This window comes from Nelumbo lutea, chromosome 7 (genome assembly GCF_056320005.1).
Source record: "Nelumbo lutea isolate HS-2025 chromosome 7, American lotus-T2T, whole genome shotgun sequence".
NCBI classification, from domain to species: Eukaryota; Viridiplantae; Streptophyta; class Magnoliopsida; order Proteales; family Nelumbonaceae; genus Nelumbo; species Nelumbo lutea.
The window spans coordinates 54,452,241-54,479,988 of NC_142690.1; the positions used below are offsets into that span (position 1 = coordinate 54,452,241).

The window sequence follows — 27,748 nt, forward strand, 5'->3', positions numbered from 1 at the left end:
GCATTCGAATTAGGGTTTCTCTTGGGTTTCTCAGCTGTGAGTTGGAGACTGGGAAAAGGGCTGAAAAGGAGTGATCGCCCTCTTCCCTAGGAGGTTCCTATGCCTCCGATTGTGTCGTTGGTGATTGGTTGCTGTGGTTTCTAAGCCCTAGTTAGGGCTGGTATGTGTGGTGCAGTGGTGCCTCAGCCCTTCGTGTGGTTGGCCTTCAGGCGATGAGGTAAAGTTTTTTTTATGCATATTTTTCTGTTATGGAATACATGAGAGGTGTAGTACAGTTCGCATGATGGGTTTTCAGATTGCAGTAATGCTAGGGTTTATGCTAGGGTTTATTCTGGTTTGTGTGTGATTCGAAGGGCAATAGTGTCTACTTAATGGTGAAACTTCCTGTAGTTGTGGATTAGGGTTGGTGGTGTTACAAGTGTGGTTTTCAGCATTTGATATCGCTGAAATCAGTGTGTAGACTTCGGTGAGTAGGGGTTGTGGTGTTGCAGTTTTCAGCATTTAATACTGTTGAAATCAGTGTGCAGATTTCGGTAAGTAGGGTTTGTGGTGTTGCAGTTCTCAGCATTTATTACTGTTGAAATCAGTGTGCAGATTTCGGTGAAGTGTCTGTGTGTAGTGTGCAGTGTGTAGTGCTCATAATTCAATGCTCATAACTCAATGATAAGGGAGTTCGGCAACGGCAGATAACAGTGATAGTAAACCTAGTGTCATGATATCTATTGACTACCTGAATGTCCAAATGACCTCCATTAAACTGAATGGAGAGAATTATGTCCCTTAGGCCAAGTCTGTAGAGGTTTTTCTGAAGGCGAAGAAGAAAGTGAAGCATATAAGAGAGGAGAAACCCCCCGCTAATTCTCAGGGGTATGAAGATTGCGAACAGGAAGATGCACAGATCATTACATTGTCGTGGAACAGTACGGAACCCAAAATCAGTGTGAACTTCATTTTTTCTTGACACAGCCAAAGAGGTGTGGGATCATGCTAAGAAGTTGTATTCAAGTCAGGATAATACCACTAGGGTATATCAACTGTATCAGGAATACTTCAATCTGCAATAGGGAAATCAGAGCCTTGAGGAGTACTATGCCAGTGTGAGGAATATCCGTAATGAGTTAAATGTCTATCATCCTCTTACTTCAGATGTCAAAGTTCAACAGCAACAGCGAGAGCAGCTTGATGTGACACGGTTTCTGGTGGGGCTGAAGTCTGAGTATGAACCAGTACAAGCCCAGATACTAGGGGGATCTGCTCTTCCATCTTTAGAGGAGGTGTTTGCTCGTCTTCGGAGGGCTTCCATTGGATCTATGGACTCTAATGTCTCCGATAAATCAGCATTTGTAGTGTCAAGAGGTCGAGGTGGCAGAAGTGGGGCTCGAGGAGCCCAGCCTGGCAGGAGTGGTAGTGGTGGATCTACACATATCCGCGGTGGTGGTCATACTGGAGGCAGAGATTCAGGGGGAGCTTGTGGTAGAGGACGTGGCTCGGGTCCACGGAAGTGTACTCATTGTGGTTTGGATGGACATACCATTAACTACTGCTATGACTTACATGGTCCTTCCTCGACATGGGCCAACCATGCCATGACTAGTGACACTAGCTTCAGCTCTAGACAGGAGAACCGGTCAGCTAACTCGATGCCTTCTACTCCCTCAGATGGTCCAGGCAAGGAGATGGTGAGTGTTCCTCGGGATGAGTATGAGAGGTTTGTTCAATCCAAGTCGCAATAGAACACAGCTTCCTTTGCACACTCAGGTATGGCTTGTTTGGCATCCACACCCAACCCCTGGATTATTGACTCTGGAGCCTCCGATCACATGACGGGAACTCCAGGTGTGTTTTCATCTCTCACTCATTGCTCAACATCACAATCTGTTACCCTTGCTAATGGCTCCACATCATCTATCTGTGGTGTTGGTAATGTTGACCTAGACCCCGTATCCCTATCCTCTGTTTTATATGTACCTAAGCTTCCATTTAATCTTATGGACCAAGTCCCTTAAGTGCTCCATCACATTTTACCCTTCTATGTGTGTTTTTCAGGATCTCAAGACAGGGATGAAGATTGGTGGAGGGCATGAAGCCGGTGGACTGTATTATCTTGATGGTGGTGGACGAACGTCAACGGCCCTTCAGTCATCCATTTCTCCCCTCCAGTGGCATTGTAGATTTGGTCATCCTTCGTTGAAAGTGTTGCAGTCCTTAGTCCCTTCATCGAGTCAACTTTCTGTTTTAGATTGTGAGTCATGTCAATTTGGGAAACGCCATCGTGTTCCCTTTCGTTCTAGGGTCGATAACCGTGTGTCGAGCCTTTTTTCTTTAATTCATTCAGATGTTTGGGGTCCTTATAAAGTGATGTCATATAATGGATACCGATATTTTGTTATTTTTGTTGATGACTGTTCAAGAATGATGTGGCTCTATTTAATGAAAGAAATAAGTGAATTATTTGCCATCTTCCAGAAATTATATGCTGAGATCCGCAATCAATTTGGCATTCACATCAAAATTTTCCATTCTGATAATGGTCGTGAATACTTGTCTTCATCTTTTAAAGAATACTTGGACCAACATGGCATTATACACCAAACTTCATGTACCTACACTCCACAACAAAATGGGGTTGCTGAGAGAGAACTGCCATCTTGTAGAAACGGCACGCTCCCTCATGCACCACATGAATGTTCCCAAAACCTTTTGGAGTGATGCAATGCTCACCTCTTGTTTCTTAATTAATCGGATGCCCACGTCTATCCTTGATGGTCGTTCTCCTTTTAGTGTCTTATTCCCCAACATGTCTCCGTTTCCGCTTTCTCCTCGGGTATTTGGGTGTCTGCTTCGTTCATAATCTGGGTCCCGGGACTGACAAGTTAGATGCACGTTCCCTGAAGTGTATCTTCCTTGGCTATTCCCGAACTCAGAAAGGGTACAAGTGTTATCATCCCAATTCTCGTCATTCCTTGGTATGTGCTAATGTTACATTCTTCGAGTCTACTCCGTTCTTCGTGGGGTCCGATGCTACTGCTTCCTCCACATCATCACCTCCTCTTCCTCTTCCTGTGGCTGATCCACCTCCTCTGGTTCCAGTCATGCCTTCGTCCTTGCCTCCGGTGCCACCGTCGGTTGACCGTCCACCCATCCGTCACGTGTATACACATCGCCCGCGTGTACCGATTGCAGCTCCTCCAGCTTCATCACTGTCGACAGATCCAACTCCAGCTCCGACACTAGCCTCCGACCTAGATCTTCCTATTGCTTCCGGAAAGGTAAACATACTTGCACCCTTCACCCTATTTCCAATTTTGTTTCACTTACCCACCTCTCCGCCTCCCATCGCCAGTTCATATCTTTGTTATCCTCCGTGGTTGTTCCTAAGGATGTCCAGGAAGCCCTTACCTCTCCAAAGTGGTGCCATGCTATGGAAGAAGAGCTCTCTGCTCTACATCATAATCACACTTGGGATCTCACCGCTCTTCCTCCTGGGAAGCAGGCTGTCGGTTGTAAGTGGGTGTATAGTGTTAAGTACTTGCCAGATGGTTGTGTTGAGCGCCTGAAGGCGCGGCTGGTTGCCAAAGGGTACTCCCAAACCTATGGCATTGACTACACAGAGACATTCTCCCCGGTTGCTAAGATAGGGTCAGTTCATGTCGTCATCTCCCTTGCAACTATGTATGATTGGCCTCTCCATCAGCTAGATATCAAAAATGCCTTTTTGCATGGTGATTTGCTCGGGGAGGTCTAAATGGAGCAACCACCCGGGTTTGTTGCTCAGGGGGAGGATGGTAAGGTATGTAGACTTAAGAAGGCTATTTATCGACTTAAACAGTCCCCTCGAGCATGGTTTGGTAGGTTCAATGAGGTGGTCAAGAAGTTTGGTATGAAACAATGCCAAGTTGATCACTCTGTCTTCAGTTTTGACTCTTCGGCAGGCAAAATAATATTGGTGGTGTATGTGATGATATCGTTGTGATTGGGAATGATAAAATGGGCATTGACAGATTGAATGCATTCCTACAGGAACACTTTCAGACAAAGGACCTTGGCAAGTTGAAATACTTTTTGGGCATAGAGGTAGCAAGATCTAAGCATGGCATTAATTTGTGTCAGAAGAAATATGTGCTTGATTTACTGGGAGAAACAAGGTTGTTGGGTACTAAACCGGCTGAGACACCTATGGAAACAAATACGAGGTTGAGCAATGATATAGGTGAAGTATTTGAAGACACTGGCAAATACCGACGACTTGTAGGCAAACTAAACTATCTAACCATTACTCGGCCAGATATTTCATTTGCGGTTAGTGTGGTGAGTCAGTTCATGCAGAAACCTTTGGTCCCACATTGGAATGCAGTGCTAAGGATTGTGAGGTATCTGAAAGGAGCTCCTGGTCGTGGTTTGCTGTACAGGAGTGGTGGAAAACTGGTAGTAGAAGGATACACCGATGCTGATTGGGCAGGTTCTATGTCTGATAGACGATCTACCACAGGCTATTGCACCTTTCTGGGGGGTAACCTGGTAACGTGGAAAAGTAAGAAGCAAACAGTTGTGGCAAGAAGCAGTGCAGAAGCAGAATATAGGGCCATGGCACATACTGCTTGTGAATTAGTGTGGCTGAGGAACCTTCTACAGGAGATAGGATATGACATCAGTACTCCAATGAAGCTCTATTGTGACAACCAGGCAGCGGTTCATATCTCTTCCAATCCAGTATTTCATGAAAGAACCAAGCACATCAAAGTTGACTGTCATTTTGTGAGAGAGAAGGTGCTGAATGGGGTGATAGAAACTGCATATGTTAGTACGGGAAACCAGTGGGCAGACTTGTTTACAAAAGGTTTGAGTCGGGGGAGTGTGGACTACATATGTAACAAGCTGGGATTATATGATATATACTCACCAACTTGAGGGGGAGTGTAAGTGGTGTTAGTGAAGGGGTATTTTAGTCTTTGTACTTGTTGAGAATGTTGATGTGTACGGTTATGTTAGTTTGAGTGCCTCTTACTTAAAGAAGGGCACTCAAGTCTTTTCCAATAAGTTAATAATATAATAACAGGTCTGGCCGAATCTAGGGAAAACTTTTCTCTAATTCAAACCAGCCTTTCTCTTTCCTCTCTTTTCTCTCTTCTTCTTTCCTCTCCTACATCTTGCTGTTTACTTTACTTTACAGTCAACGAACAAGACAGAATTCTAGGGCAGGTCAAACTTCAACATACCCTAATCAAGGGATGTAAGCATGCAAATGTTGGATATGGTGACTTGTACATGGAGGTATGTGAATGCACAAAATGGAATATGTCACTCTTCATGAGGTGGGAGAATATCCTATCACCTAAGCAACTGAGATTGATGTGACTCAGGAAGCCCTTGGCCAAGGCAACATGGTTTATGGAAAGAGTTCCAAGATGGGTCATCATCAATTCAGTAGGACATATGACTGCCAGTAGGGTTTGACATATTCACCATGACCCTTTGCTCTTTCAAGACATTATATGATAGATAGAGATGAAAAGGTTCATTCTGTGAAATTCAAACTATTAGGGTGGTCATGACATGCTGCTAGGTGTCACTCATGACTTGTGGAAGGAGTTTTAATTCAATTCAGATGGAAGGAGTTCCATTTGGGAATGCTGAAGGAGTTTGGCATCATTTGTGGAGGGGCCTAATTGCAATTATCCAAAACTTATAAGATAAGCTTTCCTAAGTGCAATTAGAGCATTACTTGATATAAGGAATTCATGGGGTGGTGACCTTAGGGACTTAGGGTTTAAGAGAGCCTTTTATACCACAACTCTAAACCCAAAAAACACAAATAGATTGCTAGCACATTCTTGGAGCCCGCCCCCTCTCCCTCTTCCTCTTTCTCTCTTGGATCGAATGCTAAGAAGGATTTAGGAGATTTGATCTGCTGCTGCTCTATGTGAACTATCTTGGAGGCCAAGCATTTGCGAGGCTGTAGAAAAGGAACAAAGGCAATATTTGAATAACTTTCTTGGAAATTGATCTACATAGAAATATGCAGATTAATTTATTTTAAATTTGGATTGTGTACACCACCATGTGCGTGATCTTGGGAATTTGGATTATCAAGATTCTTGAATTTTTAATTTCCATTGCAAAATAATTAAAAAAAATTACTAGAATCTTTTATCACCATCATTCCAAATATATACACTTGAATTAGGCTATGACATGACCTGAAGAGCAAAAAAATACCTGTAATGTAAAATTTGATGGCTCTGTAGAATTACTTTGATCACCATTTTTTTATAAGTGAAAGAAAATTTCATTAAAATAAAAGGAGTACAATCTGGATAGGTGATAAGGTAGCACCAAACAACCAAAAGATGAAAAACAAAAACATTACAATTTTAAATTTCCCCTTCATAATTCTGTAAATCCACCACCTCCACAATCTTTCTCCTAAATCTTCTCTCTTCGTCTGAGAGAACTTTGGCAATATCAACACCCAATCTGCAACTGATTTTCCCACAGATGCCACCAATCTATCCAGCTTCCACTCCTTGTCTTCAAAGACTCTTCTATTCCCTTCTTTCCAGATGTTCCAGCATATGGAAAGTGGAATACAGCTCCATATTATTTTAGCCTTTTTTTCCTCCCCTGATTCTTGACCAAGTAGAAAACATTTCAGCAGGTGACCTTGGCTGGAAATTCCTAACCCCAAAGAGTATCGTGAAGAGGTTCCACAAGAAACCATAAGTTTGCTTTCAAAGAGGAGATGGCTGACTGATTCCTCTTCCTCCTTGCACATAAAACAAATGCTGGCCAAACTGAATCCTCTTGACTTCAAATGATCCACTGTCAACACGCTATCCATATCCACCAGCCAGGCAAAAGCTTCCACCCTAGGGGGTATTGGGTTACCCCAGACTCCTCCCAAAGAATCGAAAGTCCATTTGGTTTCTGCACAGGGATCAATAACAAGACTGGACTGTAAACTTTCCATTTTAGCATTCTTTCCACCCTATCTCATCCCTAGACTGGGTTGAGATATTCACCTTCTCCAACTTCTCCAGCAGACTTGAACACTCCTCAATCTCCCTATCAAGGAGTGGCCTTCTGAATCTCGGGCACCACATTATCTTCTCCACGATTCTTACATAACAACTGAGAACAGACACTTCAGTTCCAACAGCCTGAATAATCTTGGGCAAACCACACACAATCTTCCCACTCCACTCCATTCATCCTCCTAAAACCTTATTCTAGCTCCATCCCCAACTGCAAAGCTTGTTAGAGAAATAGAGATCTGAACTGATTAAAATCCATTATTCCTTTCCATACACTCACCCCATATGCTGAGCTAACTTCCCTTGATTCGCACCCACCCTCCTCCATGAAGAGTTTTCCTCTTTACTCAACCTGAATCTCTATAACCATTTCCCAAGTAAGGCTTTGTTGAATAATCTCACCCTCCTAAACCCCAACCCCCTCCCTCCTTGGGTCTACTTTGATCACCATCTTAGCCTACATTTTGTCTAACAAACCAATGGAGAACCTATTAAAGAGTGCCAATCCATGGAACCACCTACTTCCCCCAACTACCACTCATAAAAGAAAGAGTCGAAATAACTCCATGTGTAGAAAGTAGGAGCAACAGCAGCTGACATAAAGAGCTGGAGTAAAAGTGCTACCTCTTACAAATTCAAAGGGACTCTAGTTGTGGACTCATCCATGTCCGTTGCTTATATGTGGTTTTAATGCATGTAGAATATTTAATGTGTTTATCTCAGTTTATACTATAGACATCATAAACTACACTAAAAGGCACTCTAGGGATCCAACAAGGGACAAAGTTTCCAGGAAAGAAGGGTTGGGGTTGCAAACTGGACTTTGAAAAAGCTTATGATAATATGGATTGGTCTTTCTTAGAGGATTTGCTTGAACTTTGTAGCTTTAGGTAGTAGATCGAGAATGTGGATGAAAGAGTATCTGACTTCAGTACATTATTCAATTATGGTCAACGAAGTAGTTGAAGACTTCATTGAAGCCAAAAGAGGATTGAGGCAAGGGGATCCCCTTTCTCTCTTCCTTTTTACCCGAATAGAATATTCTTTTAGTCAGCTAATAACTAGGGCCGATAACAGAGGTCTAATTAGAGGGTGCCAGGGTGGAGGGTTGGGAGGAATGAGGTTGTAGTTAGTTACTTGCAATTTTCTGATGACCTCGCTTTTTAGTGAAGATTTAGGGGGAGTTGGGGTGAGGAATATGAAGCTTTTAATATTCTTTGAGAAAACCTCCAATTTAAGAGTGAATTTCAACAAGAGGTGTGTGACAGGGGTTAATATGGGGAGGGAAGAACTAGAGAGGTGTGCTTCCTTACTTGGTTGCGGAAATGTTGATTGACCAATTAAGTACCTAGGCTTATATCTGGGGGGAAATCCTAAATCTAGAGCCTTCTAGAATCCTATTGTTGAAAAGTTGAGCAGAAAACTTGCTAGGTAGAAGACAAATTACATCTCATTGGGAGGGAGAATTACCTTGATTAGATTAATCCTAGCTAACTTTCAATCTATTTTCTATCAGTTTTCAAATGACCGGTGTCGGTGGAAAAGGTTTTAGAGAAGATCATGAGAGACCTTTTATGGGAGCCTGGGGATTCAAAGAAAGACCACTTAGTGAATTGGGCTTTGGTGAAGAAAAGTAAGGTAAAAGGAGCCTAGGCTGTGGAAATTTGATGGCAAAAAACAAAGCACTTTTAGGTAAAGGGCTGTGGCTGTTTCCTTCCAAGGGAAATCGCCATTAGAACTCCTCATTGGAGAGAAGCCATGGATGCCAAGATTAGGCTCTTCATGAGAATGACACTTGGGATTTTGTGCCTACTCCTTCAGATGCCTCCATCGTTGGGAGCCGTTGGGTTTACACCGTCAAGCCAAAATTTGATGGATCCCTTGATCAATATAAGGCTCGATTAGTTACCTAGGGCTATAGTCAAGAGTACAACTTTAATTATGAAAAAACCTTTGCCCCAGTTGCTAAGATCACTATAGTGTGTGTTCTCCTAACATTGTCTGTTGTCTAATCTTGGTCCATGTAATAGCTAGATGTTAACAATAACTTCATGGTCAATTGAAGGAGACCATTTACATGAAACCTCCTCTTGGTTATTGTAGTGATCCTTCTCTTGTGTGTTGCCTAAAGAAATCTCTATATGGTTTGAAACAAGCTCCCCAAGCTTAAGGCCATAAAGGGGCTTCTTCAGTTTATAGACTTTCCCTTGCATCCAAGGTTCAAAGTATCAGCACGTATCAGCACGTATCAGCCCGTATCAGCCGATACATATCATTCCGGGACCCCTCCAATACACCCCTACAGTGGGTGTATCAAGGGTCTAATCAGTTCAAGGGGTGGAGGAGTTCTAAACCGGCCCCCTAGACTGGTTTTGAAAAAAAATAATAAAAGGAAAAAAAAAAGCTTTCAAAACACCCGATACGCCCCTACCGGTGTATCGGGCGTATCGATATTTTGAACCTTGCTTGCATCTCCTTCCCATACACCCCTGAAGGTAAAGACAAATAGACTTCTTCATGTAAGTCCCCATTCAAGAAAGCATTTTTAACATCGAATTGATGAAGTGGCCAATCAAAAGTAGCAGCTAAAGATAGCAAAACTCAAACTAAAGTCATTTTGGCCATTGGGGCAAAAGTCTCCAAGTAATCAATACCATACATCTGAATGTATCCTTTAGCAACCAAACGGACCTTAAATCTTTCAATAGTACCATATGAATGATACTTGATAGTGAACACCCACTTACAGCCAATCGGTTCCTTTCCCTTAGGCAAATCCACAATTTCCAAGGTACTGTTCTTATGCAAAGCATCTAATTCAATCACCATAGCACCCCTCCATTCTAGTTTGGATAAGGCTTCTAGGACATATTTGGGAGTCACATGTGTGAAAACAGAGGCAATAAAGGAACAATAGGTAGGGGAAAGAAGGTTGTAAGGCAGGTGTTTGGAAATGCAATGAATCATACATTTCCGTTTGCCTTTGTGAAGAGCAACAAGGAGATCAAGGTCAGAGAAGGTATCAGAAGTGGTAGAAGGGAGCTGACCTGTTACCTCAGTAGTGACGGGAGGTGCAAGAGGCTCATTTGAAGGTGTGGAAATAACCCCTGTACATCCCTGAGTCTTTGTCTCTGGTACCACCTTTAGACAATAGGATGGGAAGTAACTTTGGGAGGATGAGCATGAGGAGGAGGGGGAGAATGAACATGAGAAGAAGACCCAATAGAAGACTCGATGAGAGACTCAATAGAAGACTTAATGGGGATCGAAGGAGGGGCAGAAAGTGACATTGCAAACAACTCCTCTAAATGCTCCCACTAAGGAGAAGCACAAAAGAAAGGAACTGACTTAGCAAATGTGACATCTCTGGAAGCAAAGCGAGTGCCACAAATTGGATCAAAACAACAATACTCCTTTTGTGTGGAAGAATATCCCAAAAAGACACTTTTGTGCTTTAGGCTCAAACTTATGTCTTTAATGACTGTGAACATGAACATAATAGGTGCATCCAAGCACTCAAAGAGGAAAAGAGAAGAGATCCTTATTTGGAAATAGGAGGCTAAAGGGGGTTTATAGAACTCGAGAAGGCATCCGGTTTATCAAGTATGTAGTTGTAAGGACAACATACCCCCAAAACTTAACAAGAACATAATAAGCATAAAGGAGACTCCTCGCAACCTCAACTACATGTCCGTTCTTCCTTTCTACCACTCCATTTTGTTGTGGATTGTAGGAACAAGAACTCTGATGAATAACTCCAAAGGTTTCAAAGTAGGAGGAAAGGCTCTTCTCAAAATATTCCTTTGCATTATCAAATCGGAATATTTTGATCCGAGTATTAAACTAGGTAAGAATAAGTTCATGAAATTTTTGTACAATATTTGGCACTTCATCCCGAAACCTCATAAGGTAAATCCAAGTGTGACAAGAGAAACCATCAATGAAAATGATGAAATACTTGTAATCCCCCATAGAAGATAAATGATGTGGCCCCCACACATCAGAGTGCACAATATGGAAAGGAGAAACTGATCTTTTATTACTCACTAAAAATGATCGTCTACAATGTTTTGCAAGTTCACATGACTCAAAATGAAGACTCGATACGAATATTCCCTTAAACATTTCTGGAAACAAATGAATTAAAGTTGAAAAAGACAAATGGCCAAATCTCAAATGACATAACATGACTCTATCAACTGACTTTAATGAGATAGACTCCAAAGCTACTCCACTAGGTGGTCCAGGAGTTCAATCAAAGATATCCAACAAATATATTCCATTCGCCTCATAGCCACTCCCAATCGTTCTCTAAGTTTTCAGATCCTAAAAAACACAATGAGTAGGAAAAAAGGTAACGCTGCAATTCATTGATTTTGTTAAGTTACTACTAAATAAAAGGCTAGTGTTTAGTTTGGGAACATGAAGGACAGAGGACAAAACAAGGGAGTAAGAGGCTCTAACATTCCCTTTGCCAGAGATGGGAGCGAGAGAGCCATCGGCGAAGGAAATCTTCTCTTTACCAAAGAGGAGTTGATATGAACAGAAAAGGATAGATATGTTGGTCATATGGTCTGATAGACCAAAATCTATAACCCAAAGAATTCTACAATTACTTGAGGTTGTAGCATGATTTGCAGAAGCACGAATACCTGAATGGGCAAATGAGGATGAAGAAGTGTTGTCTGAGGAGGAAGTTACAACAATAGTCTCCAAGTGATTAATTAACCTCCCATATCTCTCAAATTTTGCCTTCACTGCTGCCAGTTGCTCCTTGGTAGATTTTTCTTCACTTTCTCTATTTCTACCTTCAGATGTTGTAACAATATTTGCATTCTTGGGCTTTCCAGATTGACCACCTTTCTTAAAGTTGTTTCGAAACCTATCTGGGAAAAGATCTGGATGTAACAACATTTGCCTTCACTACTACCAGCTACTCCATAGCAGATTTTTCTTCACTTTCCCTATTTCCACCTTTAGATGTTATAGCAACATTTGCATTCTTGGGCTTTCCATACTGACCACCTTTCTTAAAGTTGTTGTTTCGAAACCTATCTGAGAGAAGATCTGGATGAAGTTTCCAACAAGTATCCTTAACTTGTTTCGGTTTCTTGCAGTATTCACATATCACCTCTTTCTTCTCAATTGGCCCCTTTGGTTTTATTCCAACATGTGCAAAATGTTTTGAAGGTGGTGGACCCTATAACTGTACCTGTCGCCTGCTCTCTTCACTGTTCACCATAGATATGCCTGAGCAAGTGCTACTTCATCCTTGGCCAGAATATTTTGTCTCGTAGTATCAAATTTAAGGTTAAGTCCTATAAGAAACTCAAACACCCTATTTCTTTCCACAAATTTCCTAAATGTCTCTGCATCCTTGGTACTCTCCCATACAACTGCTTTCATAACATCAATCTCCTGCCATAGTAACTTCAACATCGAGTAGTAGACAACTACACTCTTCTCCCCCTGTTTCAGATTTTTCACATCATTCTTCAGTTTGTAGGCCCTTGCAACATTCAGTTTCTGAGAATATGTTTCTATAACACTATCCCAAATCTCCTTGGCTGAAGTCATCCAAAGATAATGTTGACTTATGTGAGGCTGCATAGAATTTACCAACCATCCAATAACTATGTAGTTATCATGCATCCATTTCTCATATGTAGGATCAATCTCTTGTGGTTTCTCCTTATTGCCCGTGAGAAACCCCAATTTACCTCTACTACAAACATGAATCTTTATAGATTGTGCCCAAGCTAAATAATTTGTTCCGCATCAAGTTTGATTATAGTTACTCCTATCGAAATGGAATCTACGGGACCAAGCCCCGACACCGGGATCTGCTTCATCTCACTTCTAGATTGCTCCGTTGATCAAACAAAAAAAAAAGGTTTTCAAGCTTTATAGACCTAACTGAGGCCAGACCAACACTTAAAAAACCCAAAGCTAGGGTTTCACTATACCTGACCTCCAGGGAGAAAGAGAGAAGTAGTCACTCCAACCAGAGCTTCCCAAACCTCTTCCAACTAATACCGCCCACTTTTGGAGATCAAAAGGAACCTTCCATGCCTTGAGAGCCACACCCAAATGGTCTCTTTAACCTACTCTCTAGGGTTTTGGGCAAAAAAATCAGCAGTTCCACTTTCTTGGCAACCCACAGGTAGATTCAAACTCTCCAAACCCTCTACCAACTAGGCATACAAGTTCTTTGAATAATTAGCAACTTATCTCTCCATACACTCTTCTAATCGAAAAGTGTATGGGAAAAGAAAAGAAAAAGAAAAGAGGAGGAAGACCTGCTCCGATACCAAGATGTGATTCAGACCAATAAAAATTAGTAAAAATATTTCAGATTATAGTAGAAGAGGAAGAGACGAAGAAGACAGCAAGAAGAAGGAGGAATGGAGAAGAAGGGAGAAAGGAGTTTGATAATCTCCTCTTTCTCCTCTCTAATATTTTATTAATCTTACTAAGATTACATAAATTACAAGCCTACCCTTAAGTGGGCATCCACCTCATCAGCATACTTAGAAAACATAAAAAGAATTAAAGGCCCATTAAGAACAAATAACAAGAAAGAACTAATCAATAAGATATTAATGGGATAGGGCCCATTCGGCCCAGTCTCTCTACAGGAATTACTACTCTCATCATAAAACAATTTTCTGAATTGTTAATAAAATAGTTTACTCACTTCAAAAAACTTCATAATCTACAATCCACTACATATAGATACTAAAGTATAGTGTGCCCCCAAACAATATAGGAAATTATTCAACCAAACAAAGGGAAAAGAAAATGTAGTGTGTAGAAGAAATGTGCAGGATACTGATGACACAGAAATTTACCAGTTGGTGCATACTCCATTTTGATATGAAAAAATTTTGCTCCCACCCCTCCACAAATGACATTCCATTCAAGAAGGTAGATGTAATATATCCAGGTGCACCTGTTGGTATACAACCATATAAGAATGCTTCTCTCCCTCCCAAAAGAAAAAGGAAGAAAACAAGGGGCTTCTGTGAAACAGATATATAGGCAAGACAAATCAGAATTTCGGGATCTCAAAGACTAAAAGGGAAAACTTAACACCTCTAGAACCTGGTATTTATGCATCATATACTTGTAACTGCAAGACATAAGAGCCCATTTTCATTACTTACCCCGGAATGGTGCAGCAATTGCAATCCAATTCTTCACATATTTCTCAAAAACCTGCAGAAGAACAATAAAATAGAAATTAAAACTTCTTGGTAGAAAACAACAATTGGAGATATGACAATAAGATCAAGAAGGTTCCTAAGTTACAAACATATTCTATAGAAGGCAACAAGTATCACATGAAAGAAGTTTTTTTTTTTTTTCGAAGAGTTAATATAACCATACACAACCAGAAATCATATCAAATGAAAGAAGTTGACATGAGAAATGAAGCTATTACATCACTGTGCAAGCACATGAAACATTTCACCAATAAGCCCCCCATAGAGTGACTTATGATGTTGATCTTTTTCCCTCCAGAAGCATTATAAACTGACTCTAGTTTGGCAGTGAACCGATCCATGGTTTCTTGAAATCTGAAAGAAACATAAAATGTTAAAGACTTCATCTCAGGGGAATCATCAAATATATGGCAGGAAGGAAAAAATGAAAAGAGAGAATCAACACCACTGCAATATTTTATCAATAACAATAACATGATCAAAGGATTTCATTTATAATATAATGAAAAACATAAAACAAGATAACCTCATATCAGAAAAATAGCGAGGACACTATAAAGTCATCAGTATAATGAAGTAAGAGAAATTGAGTGAGTTCATAGTCAAGTCCTTTATTAGAAAACTGTCTAACACTAGAAGCAGCAGCAGTACCCCATACAAAATTGTTTGGAACCCATGGATGCAGTCAGATTTTTTTTAGTTGACCAGTCAAAGATTGCTCTTGTGGTTGGTCAGCCAGAATTGTTTTTCAAGGGCTTCTCGGGTGCAAGCCATATATGCTTTCTATTACCAAATGCCATAAAGCCTCTTTTTCTCTTGGGAACCTCCAAACCCACCTACCCAACAATGCCAAATTCTTTTCCTAGATTCTACCTATTTTTAACCCACCTAACTCTTTTGATTGGCATGCCTCCTCCCATTTCAAAAGAAGACTACTTTTGTTCTCCCCTGGATCCCACAAGAAATCCCTAATGACTTTCCAATCCTCTTCTCCACTCACTGGCACTTTATAGATACAACAAGGAGATGTCGGCAAAAATATAGATACAACAAGGAGATTTTGGCAAAAGACAAAAAGCCCAATCAGAAACTATTCACTATTTACATCACTGCCCAGAACATAGATTGTCTCTGAATTCCTTGCTTTGCTAGACCATCAGCCGAACTGTTTGCAGATCTCCTAATCCCCTTATTTGGATTATCATGTCTTTAGAAATCTGCTTGAAGCGCCTAAATTCATTCCTTAACTTCCATATGATGTCATCCCCCTTTTTAAGCCAGCCCACAACTACTTTTGAATCACTTTCAATAATCAGCTTATCAACCCCCATTTCTTTAGCTTTCTCTACTCTGTAGACTGCTGCCAATAATTCTGATCTCACCACATCTCCATTTTGTTATTTTTTTAAAGAATCAGAATAAAAATTTCATTAAAATAGAAAAGAGTCATACGACCCGGGGGGTGTTAAGATAGCACCCAACCTAGAAAACAAGCTGATTACATTACACTAGAAAAATCAGTGAAAACAGAACTGATCAAGATTACAAGACTGTAACTCGAACATTCCAAAAATTCTCCCCCATCTCTGTTCTGCTAGTTTGAATGAAGTTCGGATGCACCAGGACCCAATCTGACCCAAGATTTACAATCAATGCTAAAAGACCTTCAATGTTCTTCTGTTTGTTCTCAAATAATCTTCTATTTCCCTCATTCCATAAGACCCAGCAGTCTGCAAGAGGGATACAGCTCCATACGATCTTTGCTTTCTTGCACCCCTTAAAACTTGGCCAGGAGGAAAATAACTCTTCCATAGACGAAGTCTGAAATAAGTCAATTCCAAATAAAAAGTAGAAGAAACTCCAAATGATATGAGCCATCTTGCATGTGTAGAACAGGTGGAAAGCTGTTTCCTCATCCAAACAGCAAAGATAAAATAAACTTGCCATGTAGAAACCTCTATTCTTCAGGTGGTCTGAAGTTAAAATACTGTCCAGCGACACTAACCAAGCAAAGGCCTCCACCCTAGGAGGGATAGGATTCCCCCACACTCCCTCCACCTGATCCGCAATCATCTGCTCCCTTATCAGAGCCAAGTAAAAGGATTTCACAGTGAAAATCCCATTTTTGCATTCTTTCCACCACAATCTGTCTCTAGCAGCAGTAGAAATATCAACCATGGTTTCAAATGTCGCCAAATGTCGCTTATGTCGCCCGACATATGTCGATGTTGAGGCTCACCGACATGAAAATGGATGGTAATATAAAAATTACATTATGTCGGTCGACATTTCCTATATTTCGGAAATATCGACCAAATCGGTCCAAATAACCAAAAAAAATACAGTTTTTCCTATTATGTCAACAAGATGTCAACTAATGTACATTAAAAATATAATATATTAGTATATTATATTAATATACTACAGTATATTAATAAAGATTATTCCATTAATAATTTCTATTTAATATTTCAAATAAAATATTTATAAAACAGAATTAACAAAATATAAAAACAAAAGAATAAATTAATTACTTTATAATATAAAACATAAAATATTTTCCAAGTAATAAAATATTAACTAGTCAGTATTTTTTAAATATTTATTAAAATCAGAAAATGTTTATTAAATTTTATAATAAATCACATTCTACATTTAATATAAAAAATCAGAATAAATTTAATAAATTTTATACTAAATCATAATTTATTATAAATTTACTATTAAAAATCATAATAAAATCATTAAGTTTTATAAGAAATCAGAATTTATCATAATCTTAATACTACAAAAAGGAGAATCAGTTTATTAAATTTATAATAAAAAATAATGTATTATAACTTTAATATTTTAAAAAATCAGAATAAATGTATTTCTATTTACTAGTGTGAAATAATTATATTAGAATTTATAATAAATCAGAATTAAAAACAGGAAAAGAAAATATCAGATAACCTTGTAAAAACATCAAAATGCATAATATATCAGTAAGTTGTCATTTACTAATTTGTTATTGATCTTAGTTTCTTAGCTTTATATAATGGTTGGGAATAAGATAATAGTCTAGAAATATGTATTAATGCTTCTTTTATCATTTTACAAAATATCTTTGCATATTTCCACAATGTCTCTAATTTTTACGATATTTGACCTCGACATTTCCGACATATGTCCTATATTTTGGTAAGCGACATTTCCATCGACATCGACATTTTAAACCTTGATATCAACCTATTGCAGCTTTTCTAACAGAAGTATAAATTCCTCAACTTCCTAATATCTCAACGGCCTTCTAAACTTTGGGCTCCACATCAATTGGTCTCCTCTCATCTCAAAGCATTGATCCACCCTCAACTGCTAACCAGAGAGCCTGTAAAGTCTTGGACAAACCTCCCTTAGCTTCCCAACCACATCTCCATATTAAATAGGCCCTGAGTACTGTAGAAATAATGGGCCGAATGGGCCTTAGTTTCTTTGTTTTTCTTTAAGTTATGCTTATGACTTGTGTTAGCAGGTAGTGAGCCTTAGTTATGGGCCTGTTTTATTGTTTTTTATTGCTGTCTTTAGTGAACGCCCTACTAAGGGCACCACACATAATCGTCCTTATTTTTTACAACAAAAGAATAAAAGAAATCATTGGGGGCTGAAGAGAGGTTTTTAGAACAACTCTCTCTTCTTCCTTTTCTTCAATCTTCTTCCTCCATCACTTCTCTCTCTTCAAAGTTCAATCTCCTTTTTTTCTCCTATTTCTTTTCTTTTAATTTAGATTATTGCAGGTGTGATTTACAACTTGGTATTAAAGCAAGTTCTCACCTTCTTTTCTTTCTTCTCTCTTTGCCCATACACAGTGTGTATGGAGAATTGATTCACTGATTAAGGAGCAGCTTATGTAGCCCAATTGGGAGGGTTTTCTGGAGAGATTTTGTGAAGTTTTTCATCCCCAGTTGAAGCCCAAGGCAGGTTCTTGGAGATTTTTCCCAAAAACCCTAGATAACTAGAGAAAACTAGTTACAAGTCCTAGAGACACTTTGAAGCTAGCGCTTGGACATCAAAGGGTAGCCTTTTGATTTTCATTAAGGGTGATTTGAGTTGGACAAGGTTCTAGAACCACTGGTAGGAGCGGTTGAACCTTCTCCTCTTCTCCCCTTCAGGTGGGTCCTGTGAAACTCTAGATTTGGTTGTTTAAAGAGTAGTTTTTTGCTTAGGATAGCAATTCTAACTCAGTTGAGACTTATTTTGATCTCCGTTTCACTCAATGGAGCAAACTGGAGGAGAAACCAAATATCCCATAGATTCCAAGTTTGGACATGGGGGCTTAATGGAGAATCTTTTTGGGGCAGTGACCATTGTGAAGCTGGATGGGACCAATTATTTAGCTTGGTCTCAGTCTATTAAGATACATGTGTGTAGTAGAGGGAAATGGGTTATATTACCAGAAGCAAGAAGAAACCAAGGGAGGATGACCCTACCTATGAGAGGTGGATGCAAGAGAATTACACAATAATGGATTGGTTAATGAATTCTATGCAGCCACATATTAGCCAGCACTACATGCGGATGGAAACTACAGAAGAGGTGTGGGATAATGTCACGGAGACTTTTTCCCAAAAGTTGAATATTGTCCAGGCTTACAAATTAAAGAATGATGTGAATAATCTAAAAGAAGGGGAGAAGCCCTTAGCTGTTTACTTCATGCTAAAATCTCTTTGGCAAGAGATTGATTTGATGGAGATTATGCTTTGGAGGTGTACAAAGGATGCTGAAACACATAGGAAGTTGGTGGAAAGAAATCGGGTTTTTGAGTTCCTTAACAAACTCAACCCGGAGTATGATATTGTGAGATAGAATGTTTTGGCGAAGGATGATGTGACTTTATCTCAAGCCTATGCTATGGTGAGTAGTGAGGAGAGCAGGAGACAAATTCAGTCTGTAGAGCCACAGATAGATCACTATGCTAATGCCAAGATGAAACCGAAGGTCAACACTAGGATGAAAGATGTTTGTGAATACTGTAAGAAGCCTAAACATACTAAAGACACTTGTTGGAAGTTGCATCCAAAGCTTATACTGGCCAATCTCAAGAATGCAAACAATGGAAAAATGAATGAAAATATTAAAGGTGGAAATACAAATGTAGCCACCTCATCACATAGTGAACAGGGGGCATAGTGCTGAGAAGTCGGTGGGAGAGCAACTAGCAGCCACCAGGGCTGAGTATGAGAAGTATGGCCAAATAATTAGACACCTGGAGTCTACTACTACATCACCTACTTCATCAGAGACAGTTCCCTCTTCATCCGCATATGCCCATTCAGGTATTTGTGCTACTGCGAATCATGCTTCTATCTCAGGTAATAGTAGGATCCCTTGGATAATTGATTTTGGTGCCTCTGACCACATGACTAGTGTGTCCCATTTATTTTCTACTTACCAGCTTTTATCTAGCCGAGATAAGATCACCCTTGTTGATGGCTCTCTTGCTCCTATCTCTAGCAAGGGAAACATCAGAGCTTTAGACACCCTCACCTTATCCTTAGTTCTTCATGTTCCTAAATTAAACACTAATTTGCTTTCAATTAGTAATTTGACAAAATCTTTGAATTGCAGTATGACAATTTTCCCTTCTTACTATGTTTTTTAGGACATGGACTCTCAGAAGATGATTGGGAATGGCCATGAGGTGAATGGGATATACCTACTGGACATGCCTAGACAAAGTCAAGTATCACCTCTGATAGCAGCTTTTGGTTCAAATGTGTCAAAGTCAATCAGCCGTATTATGTAAAGTCATTATCATTTGGGTCATATTTATTTTTCTTTGTTGAATCTGTTGTTTCCAGTTTTATTTAAAGAAACTAAGTTGCCAAGTCTACATTGTGACCCATGCGAGTTTTCAAAGTCAAGATTAAGAGTTGCAACGATCTCTTCCTCTGAAAGCTTCTCGAACACGACACTATCTATGCTGGACTGGCCATCAGAATCTTCTTCCAGGTCACAGTCTACCCAGCCCTCATCGGTACCCTCCTTCTCCTCATTGCAATCTCTAGTGTACCTGGGATTTGGCCGGTCCTGTGATGACCGTCCCTCCTAGGTATATCAGAATCTAGATGAGAAACCCACTGTAAGGAACTTATGTTCTGCTCTATCCGCTTGGTGGACCCTTGAGCACCCCCAAAAGCCTTCTTCAAAGAAGAAGATAGACGATTTCTATCGTCTACAGTCCCCGATAACTTCCCCTGATGCATGTGCTCACTTAAACAGTCATGTGGATTGGGTTTCAACCCTGTGTTTGAACCGGTCGGTCCTCCTACTGGTTCAGATAGACCGGTCTGCACCAACCCTTTGTCTAGTCCACCCCCCTTCTTAACCATGTCAGCAAATGAAGCCTGGGCCCCTAAAATTCCACTTGATTCAAAAAATTTAAATTTTTTTCTTTTAATAGCTTGCGTGTCTCTTGGGTTTCTCCCACTGAATTTCCAGCTTCCCCTTTAGGCCAGCACTGATCTTCGATCTTTCTCTCCACCACCTGTGTGCCCCATGTAGTCCAGCCCTCCACGTCAGCATCGTCTTCTACCTTGGCTCTTCATCCCGAGAGCTCCACCTCTACCTCTGAGACCAGCCAAACTCTAAACCAAGCTCCATCAGCAAGAACCTCAGTTGTTCTTGGGAGCGATTCTGGTTTCACCCCAACAATCCTAACCTCCGCAGCAAAGTCTTGCAACTGGAATTCCTCAATTGCCCCACCCAACAGCTTCACTATATTTCCCAGATTTGATTCATTCCAGAGATGAAAGGGAAGTCCTACCAGTTTTAGCAGGAAGCTACCAAGTATGTTCCATCTCATTACACAATGGCTTCCAATTCTGGACTTGGACCATACCTTCTTCACATTCAAATGTTGTAAAGCCCTGTTTACCTCGTTATCAATTCTTAACACCGCCTTCCTGTCTGAGAATGGTTTCAGAGCAACCTCAGTTTCCAGATTCAAGTTATGCACCACTGATTTTAGTACCTTCCTCCAATCCTGTACATCCTTGTTAACTGTTATCACCATTCTCCTCTTCCCAATCGCCTTGCTCACCCTCAAACCACAATTTCATCCCTCTATTAGAGATCAGTATTGTGTCTCCACAGCTAAAGGAGCTCTGCTTTAATGGCTGGCTCGAGCATTTAAGAGGGCTATCTTTGGTACTTTGTTCTTGCTCCTGCTCCAAGTGTCTGTCAACAGAGATAAGAAACTGCTGCAACTCATCTGCAAAAACCATCCAACCTTGTGTCTGCTTCCCTTCCGGTAAACAGACCATTTGTTATGGTAATGAACCAGCCTTTCCCGTTGCACCTCAGCTCCACTTCGTACTTCTTTTCCAGCTCTAATACATTTTTCCAACCTACTGTCCTAAACAATTGTAGTACACCATCGATAAAGCCCTTCAACCATAACACTGCTTCCTCAAACAAAAGTATCATCACCTTCCTGTCTTCCCTAACTTTTAGCAGATTCTTACCTCTGGCCCTTCCACTCTCGAGTAAAATTTTCTTCGCTTCGATGTTCAGTTCAGACTTCCACCTATTCACCGCCTGAAAATCATCGTCACTTTGCCTCTCCATCACCTTTAACTTCTTCTTGAGGATCATCTATTAGTTCAGAGCAACTTTAGACAAGCCATGAACAAGCTACATCTGAAATTAGGCAATTCAGAATAGCTAAAACAATGTGAACACCAACCAGAGGCAACTAAGCTGTAAATAGTTCACAGCTAATTTTGTTATTTTGTAGTTCAGACCATGATCCTCCCACCCCTGATCTCCTTTCCAGCAAGGATACAAATAATCTGCATTTTTCCCAATCCGAACAGTTCAATCAGTTGGATGAACTCTACCTTGTCATTTTTCTTCTTCTCCACTATGATTTTTTTCTTTGGCATACAAAGTTCCCCTTTCCAACCTGTCTCTGTAATGGCAAATAATATGCCATCAAAGAATCCTTTGAACCAGCTTGAATCCTCCCTACTTAAGATCACCGCAAATCGTTTGTCCTCTTCGATTTTTACCGCCAACCCTCCACCTAGTTCTTCCAACGGAAATTTCTTCTTCTCTACACCTAGGAATTTCTTCCACCTAGTCGTCAGAACAAACTTCTCCTCCATGTTCTTTCCCGCATTCAACTAGGGGCTTCCACAAGGCTAATCTCTTGACAAACTTTTCAATGATGCCCTCCCAAAAAGACGCATCTCTAGGATTACCCCCCCCCCCAACAGAAGCCCTGGGTATTTAACTAGCCAATCTCGAATTTCACAACCGAAGATGGCCGCAGACCGCCCTCTCCAACCTAATATCCATCAACCTGCATTTCCCTAAATCAATTTTCAACCCTGTTTCCCTCTCAACTATCTCTAGAATCTGCCTCAAAGCCCTCACATCTTGAATTTCCCTAAATTCCCCCAAGATCAAGGTATCATCTACAAACTGTAAGTGGGACACCACTTGGATTTCTCCCCCCACTCTAAAACCTTGAAAGATATTTCTCTCACCATCCTTCTTCAAAAGTTTACTAAATATCAGCCACTAAAGTGAATACCATAGGTGGCAATGGGTCCCCCTTCCATGTGCCCCTTGTTGCCTATGCAATATCCAGTGTCATTTTATCATTAATTAACTAAATTAGAAACCTTTCCTTTACTAGAGTAAGATTCCTAAACCTAAACCCTAATCTCAAACACCTTTTCATTTAAAAAAACACTTTCCTTTGAATTGTAATTAGTTTTTCCTCACTTTTTGCACCAATCTGCCTATATTTAGCCAAATTTCCCCATTGGCCTAATATTAATAATTGATAGCTTCTCTATTTTTTTTTTTGGTAAATTGATAAGTTCTCTAATAACATACAATAAAATAAGCACAAATGCATGGAAAATAAAGTCCTTTTAACTAGTCAATGCTAAATTTGCATCCTTGGAAAAACCGTTCTGTCCAAGACCAAAATTATCGTAAATCACCATCATCTGTGAAAAAAAAAAAAAACTTTAAATACTTTCTTAAGTACAATTCATACAGATTATCTGTCAAAGATCATTTTGCCTTCATTTTCTCATATAAGTACAAAATGTTTTTTTAATGTATAGAATTGTGTTCAACTTATACAGCAGAATAAAGTCTTTCTAACTGACCATTATAGTAAATTATCAAGTTGCATTTAGAGAGTTGCATACCTATTACTTTGGCGGAAATCATAACCAAATCCAAATAGTGTTTTTCCCTCTTGAAAACCCCACTTTATCATTTCCACTATCATGTCATGGAAATAATAAACACATTCACGTCCAATAATCTGCAAAACATAAATTAGTTCAAATTTCATAACATAATATAAAATATTTAACCATTTCACTTTTACTGATTGTTGGAAGGATTGGAAGTTGGTAGGAAGTTGTTCCTCCTACAAGGGAAGGGTAGTGACTAGCTGGGTCCCCCCTCCTCTTGGCTCTTGGAAGCTGAATTTTGATAGGAGTAGCCAGGGTAACCTGGGTCCCTCTGGGATGGGAGGTATACTGATGAATGAGGCTGGAGAGGTTGTCTTAATCTACTCTGGCCCTTTAGGAGTTGGGAACTCTATCCGGGCAGAACTGTTAGCTGCAATACAAGGAATACTTCTTGCAAAAGAAGTGGGCATGGAGAAGCTTCTGATTGAAGGAGACTCTAAGACAATGGTGGACTGGTTAAATAATCCGGAGGATGTCACTTGGGACTACAAAAATGAGTTAAAAATATTCAAATGGCTGACATCTATAACAGTAAATGGGTTGGGAGATCAGCTAATGCTTTTGCTGATGTCTTGGCAAAATAAGGGATAAATAGGGAAGCATTGTTCTGGGCGCAATTGTAACTATTGTTTTAATTGCAACACTCATGTTTTCTCTGTGTAGTTTGTGTATTTGCTGTTTGGAGAGGCTGCTCCTTGTGCCTCTAAGGGGATTTTCTTGTATCTATTCATTATTTTAATGGAATTGATGTTATTTATCAAAAAAAAAAACATAATATAAAATATTAAATCAATGTTGGCAGAATCTTAAAACACAGTTTCGGTAGGTTTTAGTTAAAAGAAGGATATTTAAAAGAGGAAAGTTATGTAAAACTCCTAACTTCTCAAGCACTTAATATTTAAAATCCTTCATTCCATTCTACTTTGGCACCCAAATTTCATAAAACCACTTTCTTTGTGCATGTATAGATAAGGGGTGGGGTTTATAATTTATCCATTTTTGACATGTTTGGGACAAGCTAAAGCTTTTCAAGAGAGGAGTAAGTGCAGTGCGTAGAGCTGCCAATAAGCTATCTGATTAACTTGCAAGAGAAGGTAATTGCAATCTCAAGCTTGCACAGGAGGCCCAGGCAGAGGGATGCATTTGTAAGGACTTTCTTGTTTGACACCTGTATTCTCTGATGTGATTATGGTTATGAATTTCCAGCTATTGTTTGCTCACTTATTAGATTGTTCACCATTTTGAACCTAGATTACTTCTCTTATGAACTCCATCAAGCTCAACTCCAATGTATGTTTTCTAACTAAGTTCATACCCTCTGTGAATTTGAGCTGCTTTTATGGTTGGCAATAGGAAAATTTACTAACTTGTGTAAAAAATGATACATACTATAGAATGTGCAAAGCACCCATATTGGAAATTTAGGCTAGCAACTGCTAATTAAACCCTTTTACTAACATTTTACATAGCAAATTTGAGGTACTTTTTTAAATAGTAATGGTGAAACAACCCCATTGCAAGGTGCTCTGACTTCTGAGTGATGATATCTTATTCTTCTTACAAGGTCCCAGACTTCCCCATTCTAACGGTTACAGGAGATTACCAAATAGGCTGTGGAAGGAGACTTGAATTTGGGGATTAGGTGGCTTCTAAGCAAGTTTGGAGAGTCATGGAGATTGATGCATTTTATTAGGAATATATGTACCTTGTCTGCTAGTTTTTATATCTCCCCTTTAAAGCCAAGGTCAACCAAATCTACATCTGACAACCTCATACAGATGGGGTTCATTGGAACCCTTTGCATTACAACTTGTAAAACCAGGTTAGCTCTTTTTTCAAGGCTTTACGAAACATCGGTTATTGAGCCTATGGTTTCATTTGCACTATAGATGCCTACGATTTTAATCAAGTTGCATTATTTCTTGATCCCTTATTTTTTTAATAAACTTGTTATTCATCATCAAATAACAAGTTTCTTTCTTGATTTTAATCAAGAAAGAAAGAAAGAAAGGATAGATTGGCCAACATGAGAATGCAGGTTCGAGTCTGAAAGTGGCCACTTTGTGCAAAAAATGTCAAAGGTTTACCCCCTTCCAAGACCCCAGATAGCTGGGACTAACATTGGTTGGTAATGAGCTTGGTTATAACAAGCTAAAAACTTATTAGTTGTGATCTGAAAAGTCTTTGACTTAAGCTAGTCTACAAAATGTAGCCTCTATTCCTTAAAAATCAACAAAACTCATGTTCTCACAAATAAAACCAATGACAAAAAACAGAATTAGAAGAATTCACATTGGCACCCCTCGGAGCACACCCCACAACACATCCAAATCATGCATTGGGAACACCTCCCCATGACAAGTATGGGAGATGTTCCCAATGCACACTGAAATGTGCTTGTGGGGTAAGTGTGGGGCATGCTCTGTTGGGAACCACTCCAAACTCGAGTTAGAATCAATTCCTAATTATCAAGTATAAGTGTTTGTGTTTTTACATAATAGTACCATGTCAGGGTCCAAGACGTCAATTGCATACAACCCGTATCTGTCTTCAGGCACAACAATTCTTGTTTTTGAATCCAAAGACACTGTTTCCCCTGTTCCATGGAGTTAATAAACATTTAGAGCATCTTGGAGTTGAAAATAATAATGAACCGCTTATCTCTTATCTAAAAGGAATTACCAATGGAAAAGAACTATTAAGAGAAATACCATGATTAGAAAACTATATTTACATATTAATTCAATAGTCAACAATTAAAGCATGCATACACGGTACCCATAAAGAAGGAACCATTCAATTCAACAAAGCAATATAGAGTGAGTATGAAAGCATTACAGCAACAGTAAATTCCTTTCAAGGATATCATGTACATACTGAGCTTATACATAATGCATCATGAGCTAAAAGGTGCTCTATTTAGACTATGTTTGGATTCGATTAGAAGCAGAATGCAATCCCCCTCCCTCCCCTAAATTCAGCTGAATCAAGATAACTATCCTCCCTACCCCAACCCCAGACAAGGATGGAAATCAAGCTGCCCAATCAGCACGTTTCTTGATTATGCTCTCTTTTCAGACCCATACTACAAAATCCAGAAACTTGTGGAATTGTAGGGCAAAATCCTCCCCCGATCTTGTTCTCACTGCCACCAAACTTTCCCTTCTATCTTTAAATTGTAAGGCAAGCCATGGGTGCATGAGCTGAACTTAATTCCCGATGATAGCATTAACCAAAGGAAGCAACCTGTCTCTACCGAAGAATATAGAAACAGGACTATTGGATCAATCCCCTTGACTTAATTAGCTGAGATATCGCATAATCTGCGGTTGTAACTACAACTCACTAAGGATTTTATTTCCGCACTTCAACTGAGAAATTACGCCTTCTATTTGCAATTTTGCCTTCCTTAAATGAAGCATTTCAAACTCAATAATTCAGAAAGTCTTTTCCATAATAAACCGTACCAGTAGAAGGATCAAAACGGGACCATAACTTCGTCCTGAATGTGTAATCAGCAGCAAGAAGCCGAACCCAAACTCGCTCCGTTTTACCATTATCGTCTTCAGCATTCAGGATTGAACCAGCAATTCCAGGAACCAACAGGACCGGGTCAAGATCGGGGTTAACATAAGGCTGAGGTAGTGGCTTCTTAAGGAACCGCAAGAGCAACTCCACTGACTGAAGAAGATCATCCATTGCAACTGCCATCTCCAATTGAAACCCTATAACCCCCAAGATTTCTCAGAATTTTCAAACAAGACAGAAATTCAGTAAAATTCGAGAATAAAAGCTTGAAATCTTCAAGGTGTTTAGAGATTCTGAGCTACAATAGAATTCAAATTCGTAAGAAGGAAGAGAGAAATGGAGGAATATTTCAGGGTTTCAGAGCGGAGGTTGCCGTCGGCGACTCACGGTGGTTGAGTGAGTCGTAAAGCAAAAGAAACAGCAAGGTTTCCTCAGCAGACAACGTTGTCCGAAAAGAAAGAACACTGAAAACAAAAAAATATATGTATCCAAATAGACCATCTATAACCGTCCGATTGGAACGAATCAAACCAATTATCCCAATCGACGATTTCCAGACAATCGGAACTCGTGAAAAGATGAGTCGACAAAGTAACTGGAGGCTAAGAAGTGAAACACGTGGAAACATCGGCAGATCTACGATACCTAATTAAATCTCATCTGTTAATTGGAGAGATATGTTAACGAGCTATCAAAAACCGTT

General features: G+C 39.7%; 1 protein-coding gene across 1 annotated transcript in view; it reads right to left on the reverse strand.

The window, feature by feature from the left end:
* LOC148846445 (alpha/beta-Hydrolases superfamily protein) overlaps window positions 1–27,517 on the reverse strand; it is a 41,591-nt gene extending 14,074 nt beyond the window's left edge. Inside the window, exons 1-6 of the mRNA XM_088952981.1 lie at window positions 26,985–27,517; window positions 26,022–26,113; window positions 23,467–23,585; window positions 14,476–14,611; window positions 14,198–14,249; window positions 13,883–13,983 (exon numbers count right to left, since the gene is read on the reverse strand). Of these exons, the coding sequence (XP_088809107.1) occupies window positions 13,883–13,983; window positions 14,198–14,249; window positions 14,476–14,611; window positions 23,467–23,585; window positions 26,022–26,113; window positions 26,985–27,228 (744 nt within the window). The 5' untranslated portion in view covers window positions 27,229–27,517. The remainder of the gene's footprint in view (window positions 1–13,882; window positions 13,984–14,197; window positions 14,250–14,475; window positions 14,612–23,466; window positions 23,586–26,021; window positions 26,114–26,984) is intronic.
* Between the last annotated feature and the right edge of the window lie 231 nt (window positions 27,518–27,748).